Source organism: Takifugu flavidus, chromosome 12, assembly GCF_003711565.1.
Source record: "Takifugu flavidus isolate HTHZ2018 chromosome 12, ASM371156v2, whole genome shotgun sequence".
Taxonomy (NCBI): domain Eukaryota; kingdom Metazoa; phylum Chordata; class Actinopteri; order Tetraodontiformes; family Tetraodontidae; genus Takifugu; species Takifugu flavidus.
Genome location: NC_079531.1, coordinates 459,714 through 486,809, shown reverse-complemented (window position 1 = coordinate 486,809; position 27,096 = coordinate 459,714). Strand labels below are relative to the sequence as shown.

The window sequence follows — 27,096 nt, the reverse complement described above, 5'->3', positions numbered from 1 at the left end:
GTTTAATCGGCAAATCGATGACGACCAGGAATCCCGACCTAAACCGAAAAGCTTCCACAAATAATATTATATTATTACTTTGCATCTCATAGTGAGTCACTATTTTATTATTTCATTTTAAAACATTAAAACATTACGTGCCGAACTATCGACTCTTCCTGGAACGTTTAAAAGCGTATTTCAGCGACTCCTTTCGCTTTCATCACTTTCATCGGTACTTTAGCGCCCTCTAGCGGTCAGACCTGGTTCCTGCTGCAGAATCAAACGTGCTGAAATCGTTCGTAGTGCGTGCGCGCGCGCGTGCGTGAGAGAGAGACCAGCAATGATGTAAGGTTTAGCGTTTAGGTTAGTGTTAATTATAATGCTGCCGATATGACTTTATATATATTTAGAATGATTTTGGCAGTTTTCACTTTATTTCATTCTCTCGTGTGTGTTTAAATAAGGAGAAATGGAAATGTGCTGAGCTTTAGAGTAAACTTTATTAAACATGATGACCACGTCCAATTCAACCTGCAAAAGAAATAAAACAATCCAACTGAAAAGTGCACGTCCACATTACTTTTCTTGATTCAATTATCTAGTTATTTCTCGTTTCCACTGGACATGAGGCGGATTTATGCTTGCTGCCATTTCTGATGTGGAATGAACAACTGTTACCTGAAGAACAGGGGTAGGTGTATTCTGTTTCTGCCTTGTTGCCTGAAAGAAAAACCAAAAAATGAGAGGAGGAAAGGCGGAAGACAGACCAAAAAGATGAGCTAGTATCAGGACATTAGGGGAACGGGGCCGACGTTCTCTGTGGTGATTAAGTTTACTTGGCTCGTAGTAGTCATAGATCTTGATCACAGCTGGTTTTTGGCCCGTAACCCGGAACTCCTGTATGAGCGAAACTCTGTGGGAGACGACTTTGTCCTTCTTCATCTGTTGGCAGAGCAACAAAACACAAAAGCATCACCACCAAAGACTCCAGCGCTCCAGATCTGCTGACCCGGCGGCTTCGTCCCACCTCGGGTATGTACACGAGGACGTGGTCATTGTTGAGCTCAACGCGGTTCTTGTTGGGACCTCCAAGCTGCGAGGAAACAACATTGGATGACGCTCACGTTGTTGGGCTCAGAAGAAAAGGACGGACACTCACACTTTCCAGAGCGCCGTGGTCCAGCGTGAACCCAGAGAGTATCTTAAGGTCCAGGATCACCATGTTTGAACTGGCCGCCCTTCCAGTAAATCTGAAGAGACGTGAAACGATGGAGGCTTGAGTCACAACTACAGTTAAGATCCAGATTTGAGAACGCCGGCCTCGCTCTCGTACCTGGACGTTATCTCCAGAGTCATTGAGGTTCTGGCACAGTTGGCCGATTCCGAGGCCTCTAATGAGAACGTGCTGACTTCGTTGGGGGTTGGGACGTTGTAGTTGATAGAAAACTGGAGAAAGATGAATAAAAGTCTGCCCGTTAGTGACCAAAGGGCGCTCCGATTTAACCTTCTACAGCGACGTGTTGGCTCATTTCCTGCTTTCGAGTGTGAAGGGTTTCATGTTAAAAACGGGTCGATCATCAACGTACTTCTCAACTACTCACCTGAACTACAGCACATCCGGTTCCAGTCGCTTTCAGACGGTGTTTTCCCTCGATCTTTTTCAGCTCCTTCTCTTGTAAGAGCAACTTGTTGTCCTTGGTGACCATAAAAAGATGGGAGGTGCTGGGGGAGGTGACCGTCACCTGGGTGGACCCATCGGTGCTGAAGATCAGAGTGGCGCTGAGAGCCAGAGCCTGAAGGGCCACCACCGAGTCCTGCACACACCCATCAAGAGGCCTGTGTGGGCTTGGTCCTGCAGGTTCTAACCCTCCACACGTACCTGTGTGCTGTAGAAGCCTCCGTAGTAGTTCTGCTGCGTTGAGATCCATCGGATGATGCGGGTGGCGTAGCCCAGCTCCTCCAGTGTGGGATTAGCGCTGAGTTGGGCCAGAACCATGTACGAGCTGATCTCCACTGACAGAGAGGGCGAGTCCTCTCCCGACGTCTGCTCCCAGTACAGTAAATCTCCTACACACACACACAGGAGCTGGATTTGAGATCCGCCCGCGTCCACGAAGAGACCGACTCACCCTTTGCTTTGGCTTTGCTGCTGAGGTGGTTCAGGAGGCGAGTTCGAGTGACCACGTCCCCGGCCAGGGTGAAAACGTAGGCCATCAGCGTTGTGGTGTAGATGTTAGCGAAGCCATCTTTGTCAATAGACGCCTTGAGGCAAGACAAGCTCTTGTCCACCATCGGATCCTGCACGAGGTCCAACAGAGGAGCTATTAGCCTGTTGGCCAGCGTGAGCAGCGGTTCCCTGCGGAGGTCCACTCACATTTGCAGGCACGTTCATCTCCAAGAAGCTAGCGGTGATGTAGGCAGTGAGGGTGACTTCATCTGACACCCCACCCTGGGGAAGAGAAGCAGAGTTCCCGTGTGGCGGCGAGTTTGGCGGACGTTCAGGCCACTCCTAAAGATGACCGATGACCCCGCTCACCTTCATCCTCCTGTTGAACAGAGCTCCCACCAGCTCAAAGCAGCCGTTCTCTCGTTGCTTCTTCTTCAGCCAATTCTCCGTCGTGCTCATGGTCGACTGGTCGATGTATATGTACTCTCTGGCTTTAGCAAAAGACCTCAGCACAAAGGTGGTCAGCCTAAGAACACGGCGAGATGAGCAGACGTGGCCAAATGAGGACGCGTGGCTGCGATGTTTGTCCTGCTCTCAGTCAGATCCTCACCAGATGTTGCCCTCTCCCACCCCGAATGAGCTGTAGGCTCCATTGATGTGCCTATAGTTGAGCTGCCTCTGATAGCCTGAGGGTGGATGGAGATGGCTGAAGGATCAGAGAGAACGGTTCCTGCTGCGCTGGTGGCCAGCCAAAGCCCTCACCTGACCGGAGGAACTCCAGGGCCTTCTCCCTGATGGCAGGAGTCAGCTGCTTTGTCTTCTCCAGATACTGAAGGATGTAGATGTTGGGGGCCAGGCGAGCCATGTTCTGCTCACCACAGCCGTATGGCATCCTCAGCTGCCCTTCCAGGTTCTTCAGTGCTCGGCCCATGACGTCACCTCAACCAGCAACGAGAGGTTAGAAACCAACACGTCTTCTCTCCGGGGCTTTGATGAGCAAAGACAAGAAACCTGCTTCAAAGGTCCCAGAGGAACACAGACTCACCCACGACCGACACAGAGCCACGAGCAGACCCCTTGATCACGTTCTTGGGAAGGTCAATCGTTGCTTCCTCCTCCAGTTCCCCTCCTGTGCACAGAGACAAAAGCTTCAGACAGCCAAACGGGACGCGCCCTCATTTTAAACCACCGGACCTTTGGGGCAGAGCAGCCAGGTGTGAGTCTGCTCCATCTCCAGTCCCTCAGCCTGAACAGGAAAGCACACGTGTGAGGAACACAGCACCCTTCATCTGGACTCCCACCCGTTTGCTGGCCCACCTTCACGATGAGAGTACGCTGGACTCTGTCGATGCGTCCGCTGTCGGGCACCGACACCACCTCGTTGTTGCAGGACACAGGTGAGGCTACGGCCTCGGCGGTCACGGACACCTCCAGGACCCCTAGCCACCGGTAAACGGCACACTGGTCAACCTCTGCCCCTGCTGGAATCCCCAAAAAGGCCCCATTAGGGCCTGGCGCTCACCTAGGGTCGCCACCGCCATGGCCCACCTGACAGTCTTGCGTTCGTTGCCACACAGACAGGAAGTGTACTGGTCACCAGAGAGCGGCACCAGCTGGTAATGGGCCGATTCTGCCGGAGTCACCGTCAGCTGCAGACACACAGACGAACCCAATGACAACAGGAAGCTTAAAACGAGGAGAGGTTCCTCCTCTCGGCACGAGTGAACAGGCCTCACCATGATGCACCTGGTCAGGTAGTTGAACACCGTGGCCTTCAGGTCAAAGCGCTCCCCACGGATGATGGAGTACGGCAGGGACAGCTCCAGGAAGAAGGGCTGGAAGACCTTGAGGTCTGCACGGGGGGCCAAGCCGAAACCCTGGGAGGACATGCAGAAGGTCTCCGCCTCCCAGGTGGTGATGGTGTCAGGGACCTTCTCGACCTTGTCTACTGTTCCAGACGCTCTGAAATAGAGAGACGAGCTCTTAAATCCTGGAGGGAACCAGAACCTTAAAGGAGGACAGTGTTGGACTGAAGTGGCCGTGTTCTGCAGGTCCAAAGTTCCGTCGTTAGAAACACTCACCCGGTTTCAAACATGTCCCATAACCAGGTCTCAGGGAAGAAAGTGCGGACCGTCACTATTAAGCTGCCGGCAGGGGGGGAAGCGCCACCGCCAACGCCACCGTCACTGTCATCACCGTCTTGACCAGGTTCTGCGACAGGCATCATCGGGCTGTGCATCTCCTTCATGTAGTAGTGACCAAAGTGGTAGTTCCTCCCTTTGAAGCTGAGGCATGACGGCATGCGGATGAACAGGTTTGTCACCATCTTCAGCCCGTTTCTCTACACGACCAACAGCGTTGATTAGCATTAGCATCGTTAGCATGCTCCCAGGATGATGAGAGCAAAAGGTTTGTTTGTTTTTGACAGTACCTGGAAAACTTGATAAGGATCATCTTGCCCTTCAGGCATCGGCAAAATGGACCTTCTCATTCTCACCGGCAGACAAGGGTTGGGGTCCTGGACCATGTAAGACATGTGTCTCTTGGCCGGCAACAGGCTGAATATCTGACAGGAAAAGTTTAAACGCGTTAATGGAATAATAATATTTAATATTTGGTACGTGGTCGGTCAGTCACGTTGTCTGCATTCAGAATCCTCTCCGGTTCCTTGACGAAGACGCTGCGGTCCACAGCGCTCAGGCCACAGACAGCGTTTGGCTCCGCCCTAATCTGGAGGCCGATCTGCCCCCCGGGGGCGGCCGTGGAACCGCTGAACTCCAGAGACACCTGACGCACGGAACAGGGGCATTTATGGAAGTGCTGCCCCACTGGGGCTGTCAGGGAGACGGAGATGAAGCCCTACGATGTGACTGAAGCACTTCTCTGTGGCGAACTCGGCGCTGTGAGCGATCACACCCTGACTGGGCAGGACGGCATACGCCACCACCTGGACCTCAGGGGACATGTCTGAAGACACTTGCAGCTTAAAGATAAACGCTCCCTCAGTCACTGCAAGCAGAGAGGACTGTTGAGCACCATCTGCTGGGTCCCTGCAGACCTGGAGGGGAAACCAGCGGCTGAGGACACCATTCCCCACCTGTATGATCCTCTATTGTCAGCTTCTTAGCCCCCTGAAGGACGATGTTTCCTCTGGATAAGACCTGCAGAAATAGGTGAATATGAGATTTACCTGGCATTTACCTCCCTTAATGAAGGCAGGACAGTGACTGACTAGCTTATAGCAGAACCTGGGAGTGTCCTGCAGCACCACCCACCAGGTAAATCAGGTCCATCTCCCCCTCTGCTTCTCCTGCAATAGTGTACACGACGGTGACGTCCTGCTCTTGGCCGCAGGGCAGCGGGCTTGTTCCGGCCTTCAGGTCCAGCGAGCTAATGATTTTGCTGTTGAGAGATTGATCTTGGAGCAAAGACACAAGGTGTCGTTCGGTCCGATAGTGCACGGCTCTGTACGGGATGTACTGCAGCTTTGGCGTCACGGAGGCCTGGAGAGAAGGAAAAACCCCAAATGACAAACAAGAGAGGAGGGAAAGCAGCCGGATGCTGCAGGTGGGCTCGTACCTGCAGCCACAGGTCCCCCTTCGGGTCCCCCTTCAGCCTCCCTGGGCAAAAGGAAAAGGCAGCTACGCCGTTGCGGTCGGTGGTGAGATTCCTCAGTCGCCTTGACGACCAAACTTCCCCCTCAAACAGGTACACAGGTGTGTTGGCGATGGGGGTGTTGTTGTAGAACACAGCTTTGATCTGGGAACACAACGGCACAGGTCGGGCCTGGACGTGGAGCAGGCTGACGTGAGGCCTGCGCCTGCTCACCTTCCCCCTCACGGACGACTCTTTCCTATAGACCGTGTGTGTGTCCAGGAAGGACAGCGTTCCGGCCGTGTAAGAGATGCCGACGTCCTTCTGCTGCGCGAGTCTCACCTCTGTGGGGAAAAGCAGCTGTTACACTTTCCTGAGGAAAACCTCCCGGATCGCTTCACCTGTTCCCTCCTCCGCCACGTCGGCGGTGATCTTCAGCCGATCGTTCACGACTTTATTGTCCAGCTTGGTGTAGTGGAACATCAGGACAGCGAAGGTGGCGCAGCCGTTCCGGTTGGTCTGAGTGAGACAGGAAAAAGGAGGTTCAGGCGCTCCACAAGCGCCAGTCGCAGATGCTTCTGGTCCTTTTCCCACCTGCTTCCTCTGCTTGTGGCACGGTTCTGAAATCCCTGCTAGTGGATTATTCGGGTCATTTATGCCCACGTAGTATCGCCGCAGACCCCTGCACACCTCAACGATGGCGGTTCCTGGCACCGGCTGTCCGTACGTGTACCTGAGGAGGAGGAGCAGCTGAACCATCGGCAGCCATGGAGGTTCAAAACTCCTCCTTACTTTGCACAGACTTTAACTTCAAATGCGTCCTGCAGTATGTTCACTTCAGCGTCGGACGTTATCGTGATCTCAAATTTGGGCAGAACTGTGGACCGAACACGGGCGTTATTGTTCCCGCCGTGGAAGGACGGAATTGAAAGTCAGACCCACCATATTTCTCCACCTTGAACCAGCGCCGTGCCTGTTCTCCATCCGCCTCCACCCTGATCTGGTACGACCCTTCAGCAGCTTCGGAGTTCAGTTTGTGGGAGAGCTGCAGGATTTTACCTTCAGCTGTTTGGTTGAGCCACTGTGCGATCCGGACACCGTTGGGATCCTGTTGGAGGATAAAAGAAACCCAGAAACACGTCAGTGTGGCAAATATAGTGTCAAAGAAGCGTTGGTGGCGTTCACATGTGCGCTTACCTCCAGTGCGATGGTGTTGTACTGCACGTTCAGGAGGGACAGAAGAGAATTAGCATGTGAAACTGACAACAACATGTTTAAACAGCTGTTCCAGTCAGACAACAGCCTGGGATCAACTGACATTTTGGCTAACCGACCTTTGACCAGTGGAAGGTCAAACCAAACGTGTTTACTCAGCACAAAACCAGCTGATTCCTTCATGAACGAGCCAGGCAGGTTAGTTGGCCTTGAGTTTCATGTCATCTTGTTACCTCGTAGTAACGCACAAGGCCCTTGTACATTTGTGCAATCCCAATAAAACTCTTGGAATATCTTGAACGTGGCCGGAAGACTCACCAGCAGAGCCGAGGGCCTCAACATTGAGTCCAGTGAGATGACTCTGAAGTGCACTGGCAGAGATGAACAGGGATTACAAGAACATCTCTAGTATTACCACAGCCGCTGAGCAATAGCTGATGTTCAGGGATAAACTTTACCTGTTTGTCCAGGAATGTAGATCGGTTTGTCCGTCTGGATGAAGGACGCCGGTTTGAAGCGTTTGACCAGGACTTTCTGGGACTCTCTGGAGTGAAAGGTGTCGCCCTGCACCTCCACCTCCAGCATCTTCACCTCGTCTTTCTCGATCGAAGGAACCTGCGACACAAAGAGCGAAGAGCGGTTTGTTTTAATATCCGGAAGGAATTCAATGGAATTCTGGCAAATGAGCGCTGACCTCGAATTCCCGGCACATGTGAAACTCTTGCCCCGACACCATCTGCATCAGGGTGATGTTCAGCTCCTTGGATTTCAGAGAGACAGTCATGGTCAGGGTCTCATTGGGCTTCAGGAGGCTCGCGCAGATCCTCGACACCCCTTCAGCCTCCAGGATTGAAGGAATGGCCACCAGGTACTGCCTGCAGAGACAGGAACGCCAGGAACCAACCACACGGGTCGTTAGGTTAGTTTAAGCGGGTTAACTTACGGCGATGCTGCCACATGATCAAAGGCCATCCAGCTCAGAAGAAGACACAGCGACCAGGCCCACGTCTGGCTTCCAGGAGGCGCCATCACGAGTGGCTGGGAACGCCTCAGGATCTGTTAAATAGTCCCTGGTTTAGAGAAACACCCCCTTGATCTGATGCAACCGGTCACGCACGCCTGTGTCCGGTCAATGAGAGCGCCAATCATTTACAGATATACATCAGACCGGCCAAGAGGGAAGAGATGTTCCAGTGGCAACAGTCACAGTCAAACGTGACACCAACTCCTAAAACTAGAGGTCACAATTGTCCGGTTGGGCTCAACGGCGTTCCGAAACCAGCTGGTTGCTGCTGCGGTCTTGGCTGCAACCAGCTGCCCTTTAACCATCCTGAGATATTGTGACCGTATCATGTAAACAGTACAAAGTAGTTTTCCCATGTAAACCAACCTTTGTGACCCGATAAAGGGTCACAGATACCGTTAATTAATCGAGGATTAAAGCCTGTTTAAGGGTGAACGTGGGGGGCAACAGCACTACTGACACACTGAAATCTAAAACGCTGATAAAAATGATAAGAATGAGTCTGACGTGGGCAGGAAACGGAGATTTGCCAATGTCCCATATCCATGTTATCCATGTTATCCATGTTATCCGTGTTATCCGTGTTATCCATGTTATCCATGTTATCCATGTTCCGGCCCAGTTTCCAAGGCCAGCTGAGTGTGTGGGACCCAGCTGAAGGTCCAGTGCAGCGTATTAAATCTGTCCTGGTTCTGTTTGGCTCCTTCGGTCGTGCTCCGTCTTTGTTCTCTCTCTAGGGGGCGCTGTGGGCTCACCCCTGTATGGTCACACCTGCGTCACACCTGCGTCACACCTGCATCACACCTGCGTCACACCTGCAGCAACACTCTGTGAAGCTGCCGGTCGTCTGGTCTGTGTAGTGGTGAACGCTGTTAACTAGCAGCTCTCCATGACCACCAACTCTCTCTGTTTATTAAAGTCTTGGTTAAGTTACTGAGTCAGCTGATCCCACCAGCACCAGATCCCACCAGCACCAGATCCCACCAGCATCTGATCCACCAGCACCAGATCCCACCAGCACCAGATCCCCCAGCACCAGATCCCACCAGCACCAGATCCCACCAGCATCTGATCCCACCAGCATCAGATCCCACCAGCACCAGATCCACCAGCATCTGATCCCACCAGCACCAGATCCCACCAGCATCTGATCCCACCAGCATCAGATCCCACCAGCAGCTGATCCCACCAGCAGCTGATCCCACCAGCACCAGATCCCACCAGCACCAGATCCCACCAGAATCTTTCCAGACTGCATCAAGCTTTGATATTTTTAAAGACTTCCTGGTTCGTTGACCACGAGCCGTCGCTCCGCCACTCCTCCACAGTTCAGAGCCCATTAGCTCAGGGAGGGGAACTGGACCCAGGACACGGTCCAGTCCTTTGTAATGGATTCAAATTGTCCAGATTAGATTACATACAGATTACCAAACAATAACCATGCAAACGTCACTAACTGGTTAATCAATACGTGCACATATTTAAGAGCCATATTTCAGGTAAATACAAATGCAAGCGTCCCACTAACAGCAGGGGAGACGTGAACGTCCCACTGGTTCTGTTCTTAGAGGTCCACTCTCACAAAGTGGGTCGGTCACCAGGGGGCGCTGCACGTGCCCAGAGCTTCTGCTGTTCCTCCAGACCCATTTTACCCTGGGGAAGGTGTGGCTGAAGACTCGTGCGCTGCCTTTGGGACCGGGAACCAGGAAATGATGTCACAGTCTCCATGAGTCCTGATGCAGGAAGTAACGAGGTCACACGGTGGTGCGGAGGACGGATGGTCAGGAGAACCACAACACCAGAGTCTGAGAAACCACGTGTGTGTGCACAACAACGTGTGTGGACCTACCCTGCTCCACTGGCAGGGTGAACATGATGCTCTTACCTGGGTTCTAGTGATCCAGGGACCCACAATATCAAAGCCCAGAGGACATCAAAGCCTCAGCAAACGTCCGTGTGACGCTGAGTCGTCTGTTAAAGGCAGGACAAAAGCTCCACGTACAGGCACACACACACACACACACACACACACACACACACACACACACACACACACACAGAGCAGATGTGAAATACATCATCTTTTCCCTGATCCTTTAGTTCCTCTAAATCGCTAATAAACGACTGCTATCGAGCTCTAACGGAGCCTCGCTCACTAAAGTCCTCCCCCAGGTCTGGGACCGGCCCAAGCTGCTACCTGGTCCCCAGACACTCGCTGGGCTTCGGTTGTTGGAGCATCTACTTGCTAATACCTGGCATTAGACATGTGGAACGTGTCCAACGTGTTGATCAGTAGCAGAAACAATCAATACTTCCATCTTGGCTACTGCCGGGTATGAGTGTGCACGCTGAGTGCACGAGATGTTTGACCCCCGGTCAGTCACGCCTTGGGGGCGGGGGTGCTTTTTAAAGCATACTGCCACCTGGTGGTCAGACTAGTGGGGTAAAATGGTCCAAATTCTGAGGACGTTAGAAACTGAAGCCCTAATTTCAGATTAGAGGCGTTCAACAATGAAAGAGGGCGGTTTAAAACTGGGACTACATGGAACACATCAACAAATGTTCTACCATCTGGTATCAATCATCTGAGTGCTCTGTGGTTCCCTACACGTACGAATGTTTCTATCTGCACATTTCTTTTGAGGGTTCCATTTCATTATTGTGCTGGTCGGAGCCTTTTGCCACTAATCTGCTTTTATTTTGCACCACAGAGCAGCTCTTTAAGGGCATCTCCAGAGCAACCCTCCCATCTAAGAGCTTCCCCTCAACATGCCCTGCCCAGCCCATTATGCTCATTTTATGAGTCCTGCCATCCACCGAACAAGCTGGAGCCCCGATCAAAGGTAAGACAATGAGATTTGCCTAATTTCAAACACTATCTAATCATTTTAAGGCGTGCGTGGGCCAGCTGGGGTACAGCTGACGGACTTTTCATTGGAAGGTTGATGACGGGAAGCAGGAAATGAAGCCACAACACCTACAAAAGTCACACATCTGATCTGGGACTGTTTCAGAGAGGATGTTTAAAGCAGCAGTGTGACGACTGTCAGCCTCTTTAGTCTCCATCTGAGCCCTTTAAATGTTCAGGAACCAGAGCTAAATTACATAGATTGTTATTAAAGATTCTTTTTCTTGCTGTTAAACTCTGTTTTTGTGTCTCACTCTAGGAAAATGCACGTCTTTTTCCCTCTGGTCCTCTTCATAGGTAAGACCATCCCAGATAGTGTGTTTCATTAAAACCAACATTTAAAGCTTCACTGTGGGGAAGAGCAACAGTGGGTGGTGGAGACGTGGACGCTTGTAGCTGCTGCTGCTGTAACGAGCCCATGAATCAGCAGAGGAGCCGAAATAAGATTTGTGAGATTGAATTACATCCATGTGAGTCCCAGTTCCCCCTCCAGTCCTCCCATTCATGTAATGGGTGCAGTCATGTAAGTGATTAGAAAGCATCCGGTGGTTAGTGATTAGTGCGTCTGTGAGTGGAGGAGCGAGGAGAGGAGAGCGAACACGTATCTGGTTCATGTTGTGAAGCTTTCCTGAGGAAAGACGCACATCTGGGGGGCTGATGGGCGACATTTGCTCAGGGACGCGTCCCAGATGCTGCAGATGATGGAAACAGACAGACTTTAGGACCGTTAGCTGACGTTATAGCTTGGAGATGGAGATTAACCCTAACCCTAGATTAATGATTATCAGGGATGCTGTTTTCTTTTCAATCCTGTGGTTTATCTGAGCTGCCGTTCCATGTGGTTACAGGTTCAACATCTGGCAAAAAGCAAGGAGACTTTGGCATTTTCTCAGCCTGCGTCCTCAACAACAGTCTCAGGTCCAATCACCCCGTCCATCATTTCACAAAACACGATCTGCCCCAGTATCTGCCCCAGTAGCTGCCCCACTAGCTGCCCCAGTATCTGCCCCAGTAGCTGCCCACCCTTTTCTAACAGAACCACATCTGGAGGCAACGATGCTACTTGCTCCGCCCAGTGGGAGGAGCTTAGAGCTCAACCATGAAACTAGCTTGTGTGCAGTAACGCAGCCTTGTGATGTGTTCCAGGTTGAGGTGCCATTATGCAGACTGTCCGGACTCCCCCCCCTATGATTGTGACTTCTTCACATCTGAAGGGTCCAAGATATCCACAGAGCCTGACAGGAAGTGTCGGATTGTTCTTCCAAATCACCCTGTGCTGTACAGCAACACAACCACGAGCTACAACTGCACGCTGACGCGCCGGAACCGGAATGAATCCAAACACATCACCATCGACTACAGCATACGCCAAGGAAAGCGTTAGTATTCCGTTTCCAGATGCTCCACCCTGCACCGAAGGGGCATTGGTTCCACTCCCTAAAGTCCTGTGTGATGCGCCTGTATACCCCGAGCCTGTTGCATGCGTGGTGTCGCACTCACTCTCCTCCTGTTGTGCCCTCAGAACGCATCAGGAACTGCACGAGCGCTTCCTGCTTCCTGCTGCACCCAGCTCCAGACCTGCTGTGGCCTGCTGTGGTCCTGTCTCTGTGGGGGGTCCTCCTCACAGACGGGCAGCCAACATGAGCCAGAGCTTCTCCAAAACGAGCATCTATGCATTCAAATATACATTTGCCCTTTTAAGTTGTCTATAAAAGGGTTTGTTGAAACAAGGACAACGGTGTGTTTTTGACTCATCTCGGACTTTTTCCCACTGGGGCACAACTAAAGTTCCTGGGACCATCTGAAAGTTCTGGTCACTAATTAGAATAGATAAGAACGATGAGAGGATGTACGTCTCCAAATAAATGCTACTATATCTACAGACAGCAGACCAGAAACCTCAGCAAAAATATGAGAGTCTTAAACCAAACTCCAAAAAATGCAAATGTCCGTGAATAATTTGAAGAGTTTTGTGACATTAACGCTGTCAGACCATGGAGGAGACCATGGAGGAGACCATGGAGGAGACCAAGGAGGAGACCATGGAGGAGACCATGGAGGAGACCATGGAGGAGACCAAGGAGGAGACCATGGAGGAGACCATGGAGGAGACCATGGAGGAGACCATGGAGGAGACCAAGGAGGAGACCATGGAGGAGACCATGGAGGAGACCAAGGAGGAGACCATGGAGGAGACCAAGGAGGAGACCATGGAGGAGACCAAGGAGGAGACCAAGGAGGAGACCATGGAGGAGACCATGGAGGAGACCAAGGAGGAGACCATGGAGGAGACCATGGAGGAGACCATGGAGGAGACCATGGAGGAGACCAAGGAGGAGACCATGGAGGAGACCATGGAGGAGACCAAGGAGGAGACCAAGGAGGAGACCATGGAGGAGACCATGGAGGACTCATGACACGTGTCCAGTCCAGCGCACATGCACGCATCATAAAACTTAACGTAAACATGAATTAACTTGTGTTCTATTGTAAAGATGAAAGCCTTTTTCCTTTTATGCTTTGAAAACCATTTCAACAACTTGGGGGATATTTCAACACTGTAGAGGCGCAACGAGGAGGCGCGAGTAAGAGAACCGATGACACTCATGGTTCTCACAGCTCAATGTGTCCCTAAACGGTCCCCAACAGGAGGAACCACGAGTGTCCCCTAGACAGGGTCACCAAGCCCAAATATTAGCATTCTCCCAGAGGTGGGAAGCTGGGGCCAGTGGTGTCCTGTGGCCCTAACGGGCTACTGAAACGGGCCCTAAGGGGCTACTGAAACCGGCCCTAACGGGCTACTGAAACGGGCCCTAAGGGGCTACTAAAACGGGCCCTAAGGGGCTACTGAAACGGGCCCTAACGGGCTACTGAAACGGGCCCTAAGGGGCTACTGAAACAGGCCCTAACAGGCTACTGAAACTGGCCCTAAGGGGCTACTGAAACGGGACCTAACAGGCTACTGAAACGGGCCCTAAGGGGCTACTGAAACCGGCCCTAAGGGGCTACTGAAACTGGCCCTAAGGGGCTACTGAGACGGGACCTAACGGGCTACTGAGACGGGACCTAACGGGCTACTGAAACCGGCCCTAACGGCTACTGAAACGGGCCCTAACGGGCTACTGAAACGGGACCTAACGGGCTACTGAAACGGGCCCTAACGGGCTACTGAAACCGGCCCTAACGGGCTACTGAAACTGGCCCTAAGGGGCTACTGAGACGGGACCTAACGGGCTACTGAGACGGGACCTAACGGGCTACTGAACAGGCCCTAACAGGCTACTGAAACGGGACCTAACAGGCTACTGAAACGGGCCCTAAGGGGCTACTGAAACCGGCCTAACGGGCTACTGAAACTGGCCCTAAGGGGCTACTGAAACAGGACCTAAGGGGCTACTGAGACGGGACCTAACGGGCTACTGAGACGGGACCTAACGGGCTACTGAACCGGCCCTAACGGGCTACTGAAACGGGCCCTAAGGGGCTACTGAAACAGGCCCTAACAGGCTACTGAAACGGGACCTAACGGGCTACTGAAACGGGCCCTAACAGGCTACTGAAACGGGACCTAACGGGCTACTGAAACCGGCCCTAACGGGCTACTGAAACTGGCCCTAAGGGGCTACTGAGACGGGACCTAACGGGCTACTGAGACGGGACCTAACGGGCTACTGAAACGGGCCCTAACGGGCTACTGAAACGGGACCTAACAGGCTACTGAAACGGGCCCTAAGGGGCTACTGAAACCGGCCCTAACGGGCTACTGAAACTGGCCCTAAGGGGCTACTGAGACGGGACCTAACGGGCTACTGAGACGGGACCTAACGGGCTACTGAAACCGGCCCTAACGGGCTACTGAAACGGGCCCTAGGGGCTACTGAAACAGGCCCTAACAGGCTACTGAAACGGGACCTAACGGGCTACTGAAACGGGCCCTAACAGGCTACTGAAACGGGACCTAACGGGCTACTGAAACGGGCCCTAACGGGCTACTGTGATGACTGCTCTCCACCTCACGGGTCCCACTGGGTCTGTGAAGAGGAGGAGTCTCATCAGACATCAGGTAGAGGCACACCTGTGGGCGTCCATCACCAGACGTCGGTCAACAAGATCAAGCCCACCCATGTGTTGGTTGTAAAGGGCCACAGAGAAGGTTTTTGGAGCATCATCATCATCTTTTCCTTCTGGACCTGTCTGTTGGCAACACCTTCACTCCCCAGGGTTTGGCCTTGGCCTTTGGTGTGTAGTCTTTGATGGGCAGCAGTGCTTTGAAATAAATGATCTGAAATTCTTCAGGGTCTGCTGCCTTGAATGTTTAAGTGCACTTAGCAATGGTCTGATTTTGAAGAGCCCATCATGTTCAGCGGCTGGTTATCCTCAAAGTGCAGGTGTCTCAGGATTTGCTCATATCCGTTCACAGAAATGACATTTTCAGTTATTTTCAGTACATTTTCAGTATTATCGGCCATCTTGGATTCAGAGGAAAGATAATTGCAGTTACATCAACTGACCACTGAATGGTCCTCAATGGACTGTGGCAGCAGAGAGCACTGGAGAGGCTGATGTGCAGATCCACCAGAACCAGAATCTTCATTTACTGTTTAGTAGCTGTGCACTGTAGTGACCATTATGGAATCATCCTGTGATCACTAGGAATTTCCCCAAAATATTAATCTGACAGCAGGTACATTATAAAGCACAATCTCAATTTTTGAAGGTTTTTTAAAAATGCTACGCCAGAATTTTCTAAAATTGAGGGATGTCCTGGGGTCGAGTGCTATCAGCCTGAAGTGGAATTATTGAGTTATAACTAGGAATCCTGGGATTAGGGAAGCTAGAATCCCTAACCCTATCACTAATCCTAACCCTGACCAAACCCCCCAACTCTAACCTTAACCCTAACCTAACCCCTAGAAATTGGGAAAATTCCCCAAATGTTTTCATCATTCCCAAAATTGCTTGTTACTAAAGTCACTTTGTCACACATTATTGTTATGATGAACACTCCAGGAAGACCTTCAGGAGTACTGATCGAAACAAACTCAAGAGAAAGTCGCTTTTATCTTTATGCTGTTGTGCTCAACACTTACCGTAATGCCTCGTATACACAGAGCAAGTGCAATTCGAGTTGGCTTTACTGCTTCTGCAGAACTGTTGGCTGGCTTGACCGCAGTGTTTCATCCGTGTGCAGGAATGTGTTCTGTACATGTAGTCATATTTTGTATGGGGGGAAACAGAAAAAACAATATCCTGACTCTTATTTAATTCGCTGTCGCGCATGCGTACTTCCAACAGTCTGGCGGTCTGTTGACAAATATCGGGGGAGGGACCACTGCAGTGTGAGTAGATCTTTGTCCTTATATTCCTCACAATCTAATGCTGTGTACGATTTTAAACCATTGCCTGCACATTTACACTGCGTCCAGGCACCATCGCAGACACTGTATCTACAAAGGGAAAGGAAAGTGTTGTTTTAAACATCTGTAAAAACCTCTGGGACCAAACGGTATTAGTGAAGAAAGGCTTTTTACCGTGTCGCCTTGAACGCATTAAAACATCCGAGTTCCGGCCTGGGCCTGAAAAGTAGCGCGCAGTTACGCACTTTTTGAAAGATTAACGGGCAACAACGTCACGGTAGAGCCCATATATACTTTTAATCTTTAACACGCGTGAACTGTGTGATTTAAGTCAGATTTTCTGCGCTGTTTTTATGTTTGTTTTTACCATTTTAAAAGATTACAAGTTTTATTTTGAAGGCAAAACTCGTCAACTTCCGTTTTGTCGTGCGCTCGCGCAGGTCGCTGCTAGCAACAACGACAATTGTCTGTAAAAAAAACACACTATGTTTCACATTTTGTTTCACCTTCGTGGTTGAGTAGAGTCGGGTCGCCGCACATAATCCGTCCCGTCGAGCAAAAACCCTGCTTCGGTGTTTCCGTTAAACTTATGAACTTCGCCCCAGCCTGGCTTTGGGAGAGCGCGAAGGCGGTCGCCTCCACCGAGACTGCGGGCAGACATGAAGAGGTGAGCGGGACAACTTCCGCCATTACCGGGGAGTGACAGCACGACTCCCCGGCGAGATCCGTCGGTGGCTGATTTAATCAGCTGCTTAACGCGTGTGTGTGTGTGTGTGTGTGTGTGTGTGTGTGTGTGCAGCCAACAAAAAAGTCCTGAACCTGATGGAAACGTCGCTGTCTGCGAGGAAGGTAAGGACAATGTCCGGCGGTTCTCCCGCCCCACCTGTGCCCCGAAGCCGCACCTGTACCCGTGTTCCTCGTGCTCCTCCAGGGTCCGTAGCCACAGCCGAGGATCCGGCAGCCATCGCAACCATTCAGTCTGCAGCCACCTTCAGTGACCAGCCTATCAAGTATGTTTTCAAGACGGAAGGAACAGGCGGCCAGGTGAGGAGCCTCTTCAGGTGTGCGTGTGTGCGCGCGAGTGTCCCTGAGAGGATTTATGCTTCAGCACGGCGGGTTTGTCTCGTGTTCCAGGTTACATACAGGGTGATCCAGGTGTCCGACGGCCAGCTGGAGGGTCAGACGGACGGAGCTGCTGCGGTTAGTCTGGTCACTGGGTTCCCAGCAGCAGGTCAGACGGTCACTCAGGTAGAGTACCGGCGCCCTTTTAGTCACTCAGGTAGAGTACCGGCGCCCTTTTAGTCACTCAGGTAGAGTACCGGCGCCCTTTTAGTTACTCAGGTAGAGTACCGGCGCCCTTTTAGTCACTCAGGTAGAGTACCGGCGCCCTTTTAGTTACACAGGTAGAGTACCGGCGCCCTTTTAGTTACTCGGGTAGAGTACCGGCGCCCTTTTAGTCACTCAGGTAGAGTACCGGCGCCCTTTTAGTTACACAGGTAGAGTACCGGCGCCCTTTTAGTTACTCGGGTAGAGTACCGGCGCCCTTTTAGTTACTCGGTAGAGTACCGGCGCCCTTTTAGTTACTCGGGTAGAGTACCGGCGCCCTTTTAGTCACTCGGGTAGAGTACCGGCGCCCTTTTAGTCACTCGGGTAGAGTACCGGCGCCCTTTTAGTCACTCGGGTAGAGTACCGGCGCCCTTTTAGTCACTCGGGTAGAGTACCGGCGCCCTTTTAGTTACTCGGGTAGAGTACCGGCGCCCTTTTAGTCACTCGGGTAGAGTACCGGCGGCCTTTTAGTTACTCGGGTAGAGTACCGGCGCCCTTTTAGTCACTCGGTAGAGTACCGGCGCCCTTTTAGTCACTCGGGTAGAGTACCGGCGCCCTTTTAGTTACTCGGGTAGAGTACCGGCGCCCTTTTAGTCACTCGGGTAGAGTACCGGCGCCCTTTTAGTCACTCGGGTAGAGTACCGGCGCCCTTTTAGTCACTCAGGTAGAGTACCGGCGCCCTTTTAGTCACACAGGTAGAGTACCGGCGCCCTTTTAGTCACTCAGGTAGAGTACCGGCGCCCTTTTAGTCACTCAGGTAGAGTACCGGCGCCCTTTCACAGCCTCCCATACCGTCGGTTTGAGGAGGGGGGCCCAGGCTGGGTGTGTGGGGGGGCGTCCAACATGGTTTTAAAGCAACACCTGTCCGCCACGGCGGGGTCACTCGGGGCCAGTGACCGGTGCGGAGCGTGGGCGGGGCCAGTGACCGGAGCGTGGGCGGGGCCAGTGACGCGTGCGGAGCCCCTCCCCGTCGGCCTTCTAACAGGTGTGAACGGTGTCTTTATGCTAGGCTGTGTTCTCGCAGACGGACGGGCTGGAGGGAGACGGCGGCGCCGAGGCCCAGTACGCCTACTACCCCGCCACCATCGCCGAGGCCACCTCGGGAACCATGGTGACCACCGTGCAGGCCTCCGACACGCTGCTGGGCCAGACCACGCCCACAGGGCAGGTGTATGTGATGATGTCGCCCCAGGAGGTTTTAACGGGCTCCAGCCAGAGGTCGATCGCCCCCCGCACGCAGCCGTACATCGCGTACGTACCCGCCCACATCCTGACCCACGCGCAGTCGACCCCTTCACCTTTGACCTCCTCTCTCCTGGTTTCCCAGGAAGCAGGAGGCTCCTCGAGGTTCCCGGGACGAGAAGAGGCGAGCGCAGCACAACGAGGGTCAGCGGCGCCGCGGAGACGCTCTCTTCCTGGTGTCGCCAGAGTAAACCCATGTTTCTTTGATCCGACAGTGGAGCGCCGGCGCAGAGACAAGATCAACAACTGGATCGTGCAGCTGTCCAAGACCATCCCGGACTGCAACATCGACTACACCAAGACGGGACAGGTGAGCCCGGACAGGTGGGCGGGCCCGGGCCTGCACAGGCCGTCCTGCCATCCCGGCCTCTCTCTCTTTCAGAGCAAAGGAGGAATCCTGTCCAAGGCCTGCGAGTACATCAAGGAGCTGCGCCAGAGCAACCTGAAGCTGGGGGAGGACGTGGGCGCCCTGGACCGGGTCCGGATCGACAACCAGCTGCTCAGGCAGGAGGTAGCGCTCCAGAGCCGGGGGGGCTGGGGGGGCCCAAGCCTCTGAGTCCACATTAACCACGCTCTCCTTCTCAGATAGAAGACTGGAAGTCCAAGAACCAGATCCTGAGGAACCTGCTGCGTCAGCACGGGATCGTGGGCTCGTCCAGCACCGAGCCCCAGTGACAGAACCTGCATGACGTCGGGTCAGAGACGTTTCCACCAATATTCTCATCAGCTTCATTTGCTTCCCTCCACCCTAAACTCTCAACCCCCAACGTGACCTCTGACCCCTGTGAGGAACGAACCCTGCACGTGTTTTCCACGTGGTGGGCGTGGCCGTGGGCGTGGCCGTGTCCACCAGATCCCAACTTCTGCTTTTTATGTCTGTTTTTCTCCTGATTGCATTGGAACAACTCCCAGAACTTTACAGAATGAAAGTAGGTTCATTTATCATCACATTGTAGGAACGATACAGTTTGTCTTTGTAAAAAATAAAAGAGTCAAAAACACGTGGGTGTGGCCGGAGGTGTCTATCAAAGGCCGAGAGAAAAAGGCCTTTGATGTAGAAAAAGTCTTTGATCTTGGAGTTCACATCTGGAACGATGGGAACAGAAACAAAAGCATGACGTTCGTATTGCGTTAAGGCTCCTCGGGACCACTCAACAAACAAACAAACAACAACATGCTGCACCTGAATCCAGAAGCTCCGGTTTCAGTAGTGGCTTGTTTCCATGGGAACAGGCCCGCTGCCCGGCAGGAAGTGCTACATGTGTGGCCGGGGGGACGCCAGCGGAGCCCCAGATGTGTCTGCAGCCATGATCAAGGGTGGTTGAGCAACACTAATGCACTAATGAAGGTGGACCTGGTGCCACATGACGGCCCACCACTAGCATAGCCTGGCAATACAAGCTAACGTGCTAGCACTGGGGTGCACGCTGCTGCCACTAGCGCCGCGCTAACGGCAGGCTGAGGTGAAACTTTAGTCACTTAGAAATGACTCAACTGGTCCTAAAGTGTTGGAATTCTCAAAAGTTGTGGAGAAGTCGCGTCCATCTGCATCGAGGTGAAAGTTCTGAGAAACGAATGGAAATCTGAGCAAGAGCTTTGGTCTGGAAGAGTCCGAGGAAGCCTGGAAGGGTTTCCTGGTGAGCTGGGGAACGCCGCTCTGACCCGTCCGGACCAGTCTGGAGCACCCCGTCCGGACCAGTCTGACCCGTCCGGACCAGACTGACCCGTCCGGTCCAGTCTGACCCGTCCGGACCAGACTGACGTCAGTCCTGCAGGAGCGTCTCCCTCCAGGCGAAGCTGTGGTTGGGGCCGTGCGTCAGGGGCAGGATGGGCGGGTCCACCAGCTGCCACACCCCCGTGTCCCGCTGCTCCTGGCAGCAACAGAATCCCAGGTACGGAACCTGAACCCAGAGAAAATAAAGGTTACCTCTGCAGTCCGGCCGCTTCCTTCCAGATGGAAACTCTGGTGGACGCGACCTTTCGGACGGCTTGGACGAAGTCCCGGGGACTGAGCGGGCTGCGGCCCTGCAGCTGGCGCGTGCAGGCCTCCAGGGACGCCGCGTGGGCCACGATCAGCACGTTGCTTCCTGCAGAGGGCGGAAACGTGGACAGGATCCAAGATCAAACAATGAAGCAGAGCCTCCTCCAGATGCTGCGGCGCCTCACGTCCGTCCCTCACCGCCGCTCCCGCAGCCCGACAGGATGTCTTTGGTCACCTGGAAACTCCGGCTCATGTAGCTCTCGTACGGCTCGGACACGGCGAGCCGGCCGGCAGGAACCAGCGGTCTGCAGACCCCAGACATTTAGACCCCTCCCGAAGGTTTCAGGCTTCCAAAGGGACCTGGAGCTCACCTGTAACTCACGTCCACACTGAACTGAGCAGCAGCCAAGTCCGAGAGAGGGATCCACCCGGGCAGGGAGCTCCCAGAAACCCACTTGGTCCATTCAAAGAGGCCCGGCTCCACTCGCATTTTGATCTTGGTGTCTTGCTGCATTCCTGTGTGCACCAACAGGGCTCATCACAGCTCGGCGGAGCCTCGTGCAACGGCTCGGCGGAGCCTCGTGCAACGGCTCGGCGGAGCCTCGTGCAACGGCTCGGCGGAGCCTCGTGCAACGGCTCGGCGGAGACTCGTGCAAATGCGACCCGACCTACCTGTCAGGATGTTCTGGGCGGTCTGGATGCACCTCAGCGACGGAGAGCAGTAGACGGCATCTATAACGGTGTTGCTCTCCAGCAGGGCCTCGCCTGGAAGAGCGCACGTTTTACTACCAGCGACTATGCAGCGAGTTACTGTCTGTCCCCGGAGACGCACCCACGAGCCGAGCCTGCGTGGTTCCGAACACCGTGATGGGAGAGTCCATGTCGTAATCTGTCCGGTCTCCCCACAGCGGCAGACTGGGCGGCATGTTGAGATTAGAGCGGACGTACCTGCCTGCACAGTATCATAGCAACAAGGACGCGATCAATACGGTGGGACTGGGATCAGAGACGATGATGATGATGATGATGATGAAACATGCGTTACTACGGCCAACCAGGGGAGGGCGCTGTTGTTCATATTTCTAAGCTGATTCTCCTAATCGATAAATGATCGATCAAACAGTGATTTACACACAGATTTATATTTTTAGAGGGGGTCACACTCTTCTGAGGCACCTCTGAAGCAGGTCAGTTAAAAGGGGCCGTCTGACCTTGGCTGTCGGAGCAGAGGGACGGCCAGTGCTTCCCAAACACCACGTCCATCCTCTCGCCGTGGCGGCAGATGAACAGAGTCCTCGTGGGCTGGCGAGAGTGGCTGGCGCTGAGGCGCAGGACCTGCCAGAGGGTAGACGCATCCGTGAGCAACCGGCTAATGCAAAGCCACCGCGGCGCTGAGCCTGAGAGCACCTGCATGGGATGGCAGATCAGGCTGAGGGTGGGCGTGTCTCCGGGGCCGCTGGTTTCCGGGCGTCGGCTGTCAAACATCCCTCTGTTCCTGCTGGTTCTGTCAGCAGGAACGCAGCTGAAGAAGGAGTGTGAGCTGCAGAGGAGGACAACAGTCAGCCTGTGTTTGCTAGTTCAAGGTGAGGCTGCGTCAGGGCGCCATCGCTCCACGCCGCTCACCCGTGGAGCACCCAGGTGTCGCACTCGTCCGCCACGCTGACGTAGTTCTCAGGCAGCAGCCCAGCCCGGCCGGAGGCCAGCGAGGAGCCGAACAGCCAGCCCTCGATGGTGCTGCCCTGGTCCACTGGGGACACGAAGACGTGGTCGCCAGGAACCAGCTCCAGCTCGTCCTCGTTCTGAGGCGTGTAGGGATACATCACCCTCAGCGTCTGGGGAGGAGCCAACGCGTTACACTTCCTTTGGAATCGGACTTATCAGGACTTGGTAGCTACGAATTCACCTCGTGGTTTGCAAAGCGGATGTCCCGGGAGAACAGGACCACCAGCCAATCGCAGCCAAGCTGGACCTCGATGCCTTTGGCCAGTTTCTCCAGGGAGGGGAGGCGACTGGAGGGGAAGTTGTAGGCCAGGGTGACATGGAGCTTCTTCTTCTGAGGCTCCACGTGGACTTCTGGAGGTGAGCAGCACTCATTTAGCATTGCTGGTTGTTTCATTCCACATGTTCAGTCATCGCGAGTCGTAACTATGGCGTTGGCGCCTGAACCGTCACAGGGACCGTAACAGATGGCGGCGACTCGGACCGATCCCTGACTGACCCGCTTCTCGTACCTGCCTTCCTCGTGGCCTCGGCTGCAAAGTCGGCTGCAAACTGCTTGAGGACGTCGGCCACCTGCTCCTCAACGAACAGGCCGATGAAGTTGGAGGAGGTGTAGAGTTCGAGAGGCAGCGGGCTTGGGAAGCGTCCTCGCCACCGCTGGACGGCGGCCTGCAGGGCCTCGCACAGGCCCTCCACATTGTGGTCGGAACACTGTAATGAAACGTTCCAGTTAGTAGTATTCCAAGGAAGCCCCAGGGATCCAGCCAGATCACTGGGACCCACCATGAAGAACTGGCAGAGGGTGATGTGGGGGAAAATGTTGTGGGCCTTGTTCTTGCCACAGGTGACGCGGCTCTGCTGCCAGAAATGAGCGAGCTGGTTCTGCAGAGGCCCGCTGGGTCGCAGGTACAGCACAAACTCCCTGGGCAGGGGGTCGTCCAGGAAGGGGTCCTCCACGTGGGAAAACAGCCTGGGGGACAGAAATGGTTCAGTACTGCAGGAGCTGCACCCGTCCAGCAGGGGGCGATGCGAGGCCCCGTCGTCTATCCGCCCACGCTTACACTCACCAGTCGCACGCCGCTTGCACGCTGCGACCTCCTGTGGACGCCAGCGCCTTCAGTCTGAGAGAGAAAGTTCAGAAATGTGGTTCATGATGTTCACAAAGGTGAGCGCAGCTAATTCAGGACGCTGGTCGTTGTTTCTGCTGACGGAAGAACAAGGTCAAACGTTTTTAAAGATCATGTGTCCTCACCTGTGCACCGGGTGAGCAGAGAGTTCAAAGGTCAAAGTGTGTCTGCAGCCCATAATATAGCACCTTTTGCTGGTCGTAGTGGCTGAAGCTACGTTTACGTAGCTTAGCTTCCAACTTTGCTGCATAATCCCAGATTTGGGAGCGCGGCCCTCGTTTTTCCCTCCGAAGGGCAGAAAGCAGCTGATTTGGAGCTGAGATACAGAACGGAATGAAAAGTGCTGACACAGCTACGTTAACGTGTTCTTTGATGTTCCTTTGATCTGTAAAGGTTCTTGCTTTGATTGGCTGCTGCCACAGTGAAACTGGGGGAAACCGTGATAAAACCATTTCATCTGGTGCTTCAGACACATAAAAGCTCTCTAAAAGGTCTCCTGGCGACTCTGTGCCCCCCCCCCCCAGAACCTGAGAACATGCTGCCACGCTCAGTTTTAGCACCTAATTAGCACGAGTCAGCGTTGAGAAAACCACTGGTGCAGCTTCACCCACAGAGATGTGAAGCCGCCGGCGACTGTTGGGACGGGACGGAGGAGCAACACGCCCACGTAAGAGACTAGCGTTAGCATGTCGCTGTGCTAAAGAACAAGAGTCACAACAAAACACCTTCAGCACACCCTCTTCTTCCCTCTAAATTTTGAAAACTCTTCCAGAACTTGGAAAATTCTTGTCTTGATTCCTGTCTAATGTCAAAAAATGGGACTTTCAGCTTGTCGCATTCCCAAAATCAGCGTCCGAGCAGTCACCAGTCACAGATAGAGACCTCTTCCTCTTCCTCTTCCTGTTCCTCTTTCCTCTTCCTCTTCCTGTTCCTCTTCTTCCTCTTTCCTCTTCCATTTCCTGTTCCCAGAAGAATCCCTCCAGTTGCTGCTTTGCTTCCTTAAAATAAAACCGTCACAATACCAGGAAAAGGGCTCCACATTAGAGGCTCTACTGGACTGGTTTAGATGTTCTAACTGTGGTGGGTCTGGGTCTGGGTCCCCCCCACCGATGGAGAGCATGTTCCTGAGGGGCGACCTCTCATCCCAGCTCCATCCGTGTTGGATTAAAGCTGCTGACTGTGGCCCCGGCAGGAGGCCCCAGCAGGAGGCCCCAGGAGGAGGCCCCACCAGGAGGCCCCACCAGGAGGACCCAGCAGGAGGCCCCAGCAGGAGGCCCCAGCAGGAGGCCCCACCAGGAGGCCCCAGCAGGAGGCCCCAGCAGGAGGCCCCAGCAGGAGGCCCCACCAGGAGGCCCCACAAGGAGGCCCCGGCAGCTGCTGAGGGGACCTCAGGGGGCGGGATGTGACCTCTGCAGGTCCACCAGGCTCCTGGCCTCCAGAACGTTGGAGTCATTTCAGGTTCCCGGAGCAGCAGGAAGGAGGCGGCTCAAGATGGCGGCACTTCCTGTCAAGCGCCTCGCTGGGAGCTGGAGCCGCTCCAGGAGCTGTGCTGGCAAAATACACAGCAGGCACAGATGGTCCCGTCCTCACACAACAGACACACACACACACACACACACACACACACACACACACACACACACTCCACATTCAATTGGAAATGAGATTAAATGTCACATCAAATCTACTTTAATTCCTGATCCTCTCAACTCTGTCCTGCTCAAAATAAAGCAGAAACTGTCCCCAGATGACTGGGTCAGGGTCAGGGTCCTGGGTCAGGGTCCTGGGTCAGGGTCCTGGCATTTCTACCACCTTGTTCTGAGCTCGGAACATGATGAAATGGACAGACGCATCACATGACCTGTCCAGAACCGGCCCGCTGAAGGCATGAAAGCTCTCAAAGATCCTCCAACAGTACAGAAGAGGAGGACTCACTCGGTCACGAGAGCTGTGACGCGTTGACTCAGCAAACACGCTAACCTCGGCCACACACACTACACACACGCTACACACACACACACTACACACACTACACACACACACACCACACACACACACCCACACACACACACACCCTACGCAGACGGCCGTTGAGAAACGGGTCAGAAAACACACGATCAGCACAGAGAGAAAAGGGAAATATGAATCTGTGGCTGGGCTGAGTCAGGAGGCTCAAAGTGCACGTGCACGTGCTCACGCTGGAGCAGAATCTGCCAGTAATGGAGGACGTGCACGTTTCTAAGATCAGGAGGAACACAAAGATCCCAGAGGAGGGATCCACCTGATGAAAGCTTCCGTCTGTACCACCCTGGGAAACAGGGTCCAGGTTAGGCCAAGAACCGGAGCTGGGCGGAGTCAGACCCAGATGTTTCAGCCAGCATGGTTTGCTCCAGATCCCCCACCTGGTCCAGGGACCTGGTCCAGGGACCTGACCCAGGGACCTGAACCAGGACCGGTCGGCCTCAGAAATGCTGCATATTGTGTGGAGCCAGAGAATCCCTGTGCCCCCCCCCCCCCCCCCCACCCACTGAACCAGTGACCTAGAATCAGGGAGCAGCCATTGTGTTTGGTCTGTGGAGCACAAGTGCAGCTCTGGACCATCCAGCACCGACCCGGCCCACTACCCCGGGACGGTGCCTGGAGCTGAAAATACGCCTGGCTTCCTGCTTCCTCCCGCGGCTGCTCCAGTTTAGTGTTTACAGTGGGGGGGGCAGGACGGATGTGAACTCCCAGATGTGGCCCAGTCAAAGACAGTTGCTCCATTGAGGGGGGGGGGGCAGCATAAAAGGCGTCATTCTCAACGAGGGCTAAAATGAAAAGAACCGAGACTAAACCGCCCGCGTCTCCATCGAGGTTCTGGAGGAGGAGAAACTTCTGGATCTTTTAAAAACTTTTACTTCTCAATCTCGTTCACATTTAAATGTTTGAGCCTTTTGCACCATTTTAATCATTCACCTCGGAAGCACCCCGGTCCCGGAGGTTCTGGCGTGGATGCGAGCAGCACAGCTCACACGGTGTCCCGGTGCGTGTGCAGGTGCGTGTGCCGGTGCGTGTGCGTGCAGGTGCGCGTACTTACGCCCTCGGTCTGGGGAAGCCCATGGACAGCAGCACGTCCAGGCTGGAGCCGCATTTGATGGAGCCCGGTCGGTTCTGTCGGAGCCTCCGCGGGAGGATTTTACTGTAGAAGTCCTCCTTGGCAGCCATGGTCCGCTGACTATGACCGGCACCAGAACCTGCGCCGGGGAGACGCTCCGGCTGGTGCACGAGCCGCGGAGCGGAGCGGGCGGAGACTGAGGCCGGGCGCAGCCGCTCCTCCGCCCCCTGGAGGAACCGACGAATGCAGCACCGACATGGAGCACGGACGCTTTCACCCCCTCCAGAGCTCGGTTCTGGTTTATTCAAGCGGTGACGGTTCCTGAGCCTGAACGTTGGTTTATACAGAGCCATAAGTGTG

The 27,096-nt window shown here is 53.9% G+C and overlaps 3 protein-coding genes across 13 annotated transcripts; 1 reads left to right on the top strand and 2 right to left on the bottom strand.

The window, feature by feature from the left end:
• Positions 1 to 463: 463 nt before the first annotated feature.
• Positions 464 to 16,901, bottom strand: LOC130534950 (alpha-2-macroglobulin-like). Of its 2 annotated transcripts, none has more exons than XM_057049652.1 (36): positions 16,754 to 16,901; positions 7,902 to 8,014; positions 7,653 to 7,833; positions 7,417 to 7,573; positions 7,277 to 7,329; positions 6,941 to 6,961; positions 6,686 to 6,851; positions 6,536 to 6,620; positions 6,338 to 6,476; positions 6,145 to 6,262; positions 5,978 to 6,087; positions 5,729 to 5,908; positions 5,425 to 5,652; positions 5,247 to 5,310; positions 5,013 to 5,158; positions 4,787 to 4,936; positions 4,581 to 4,715; positions 4,231 to 4,490; positions 3,886 to 4,111; positions 3,672 to 3,798; positions 3,467 to 3,588; positions 3,344 to 3,395; positions 3,195 to 3,278; positions 2,912 to 3,088; positions 2,760 to 2,835; positions 2,519 to 2,675; positions 2,357 to 2,431; positions 2,112 to 2,280; positions 1,862 to 2,049; positions 1,584 to 1,796; positions 1,316 to 1,428; positions 1,142 to 1,232; positions 1,010 to 1,075; positions 819 to 924; positions 661 to 702; positions 464 to 513 (listed from the first exon to the last, which is right to left on the bottom strand). In XM_057049652.1, exons 2-36 carry the CDS (start codon positions 7,985 to 7,987, stop codon positions 509 to 511), a joined length of 4,368 nt encoding a protein of 1,455 aa, XP_056905632.1. In that variant the 5' UTR covers positions 7,988 to 8,014; positions 16,754 to 16,901; the 3' UTR covers positions 464 to 508. The 2 variants fall into 2 exon arrangements, with proteins under 2 accessions (XP_056905632.1, XP_056905631.1); XM_057049651.1 differs by lacking the exon at positions 16,754 to 16,901 and adding an exon at positions 9,868 to 9,996.
• usf1 (upstream transcription factor 1) lies at positions 16,145 to 19,816 on the top strand. 6 transcript variants are annotated; one of them, XM_057049687.1, is made up of 9 exons: positions 16,149 to 16,229; positions 16,853 to 16,914; positions 17,047 to 17,096; positions 17,179 to 17,291; positions 17,382 to 17,495; positions 18,583 to 18,824; positions 18,901 to 18,959; positions 19,031 to 19,326; positions 19,401 to 19,816. In XM_057049687.1, the coding sequence occupies exons 2-9, from the start codon at positions 16,907 to 16,909 to the stop codon at positions 19,488 to 19,490; spliced, it is 972 nt and encodes a 323-aa protein (XP_056905667.1). In that variant the 5' UTR covers positions 16,149 to 16,229; positions 16,853 to 16,906; the 3' UTR covers positions 19,491 to 19,816. The 6 variants fall into 6 exon arrangements, with proteins under 6 accessions (XP_056905665.1, XP_056905667.1, XP_056905670.1 ...); XM_057049690.1 differs by lacking the exon at positions 16,149 to 16,229 and having other exon boundaries at positions 16,764 to 16,914; positions 18,598 to 18,824; positions 19,031 to 19,125; positions 19,198 to 19,326; XM_057049689.1 differs by lacking the exon at positions 16,149 to 16,229 and having other exon boundaries at positions 16,764 to 16,914; positions 19,031 to 19,125; positions 19,198 to 19,326.
• Positions 19,731 to 27,029, bottom strand: LOC130534953 (ubiquitin-associated and SH3 domain-containing protein B-like). 5 transcript variants are annotated; one of them, XR_008953002.1, is made up of 14 exons: positions 26,719 to 27,029; positions 23,583 to 23,636; positions 23,299 to 23,485; positions 23,028 to 23,226; positions 22,700 to 22,869; positions 22,420 to 22,628; positions 22,204 to 22,336; positions 22,008 to 22,131; positions 21,629 to 21,748; positions 21,469 to 21,561; positions 21,168 to 21,312; positions 20,793 to 20,902; positions 19,999 to 20,716; positions 19,731 to 19,901 (listed from the first exon to the last, which is right to left on the bottom strand). XR_008953002.1 is itself a non-coding variant. In XM_057049673.1 (14 exons), exons 1-14 carry the CDS (start codon positions 26,844 to 26,846, stop codon positions 20,579 to 20,581), a joined length of 1,917 nt encoding a protein of 638 aa, XP_056905653.1. In that variant the 5' UTR covers positions 26,847 to 27,029; the 3' UTR covers positions 20,478 to 20,578. The 5 variants fall into 5 exon arrangements, 4 of the variants coding, with proteins under 4 accessions (XP_056905651.1, XP_056905652.1, XP_056905654.1 ...); XM_057049673.1 differs by lacking the exon at positions 19,731 to 19,901 and adding an exon at positions 20,995 to 21,101 and having other exon boundaries at positions 20,478 to 20,716; XM_057049671.1 differs by having other exon boundaries at positions 19,731 to 20,716.
• Between the last annotated feature and the right edge of the window lie 67 nt (positions 27,030 to 27,096).

Bases quoted from the DNA above. Each gene is read 5' to 3' on its own strand.
- usf1 (XM_057049685.1), top strand. The intron at 17,097-17,178 runs GTAAGGACAATG...GTGCTCCTCCAG, and splicing joins CGTCGCTGTCTGCGAGGAAG to GGTCCGTAGCCACAGCCGAG. The intron at 18,960-19,030 runs GTCAGCGGCGCC...TTGATCCGACAG, and splicing joins GCGAGCGCAGCACAACGAGG to TGGAGCGCCGGCGCAGAGAC.
- LOC130534950 (XM_057049652.1), bottom strand. From the start codon at position 7,987: ATGGCGCCTCCTGGAAGCCAGACGTGGGCCTGGTCGCTGTGTCTTCTT. The intron at 2,836-2,911 runs GTGAGGGCTTTG...ATCCACCCTCAG, and splicing joins CCTGGAGTTCCTCCGGTCAG to GCTATCAGAGGCAGCTCAAC. The intron at 925-1,009 runs GTGGGACGAAGC...CTCTGCCAACAG, and splicing joins TCCTCGTGTACATACCCGAG to ATGAAGAAGGACAAAGTCGT.
- LOC130534953 (XM_057049671.1), bottom strand. From the start codon at position 26,846: ATGGCTGCCAAGGAGGACTTCTACAGTAAAATCCTCCCGCGGAGGCTC. The intron at 22,132-22,203 runs GTGCTCTCAGGC...ACCCTCTGGCAG, and splicing joins TGATCTGCCATCCCATGCAG to GTCCTGCGCCTCAGCGCCAG. The intron at 20,717-20,792 runs GTCGCGTCCACC...CTCTGGGTTCAG, and splicing joins TCGTCCAAGCCGTCCGAAAG to GTTCCGTACCTGGGATTCTG.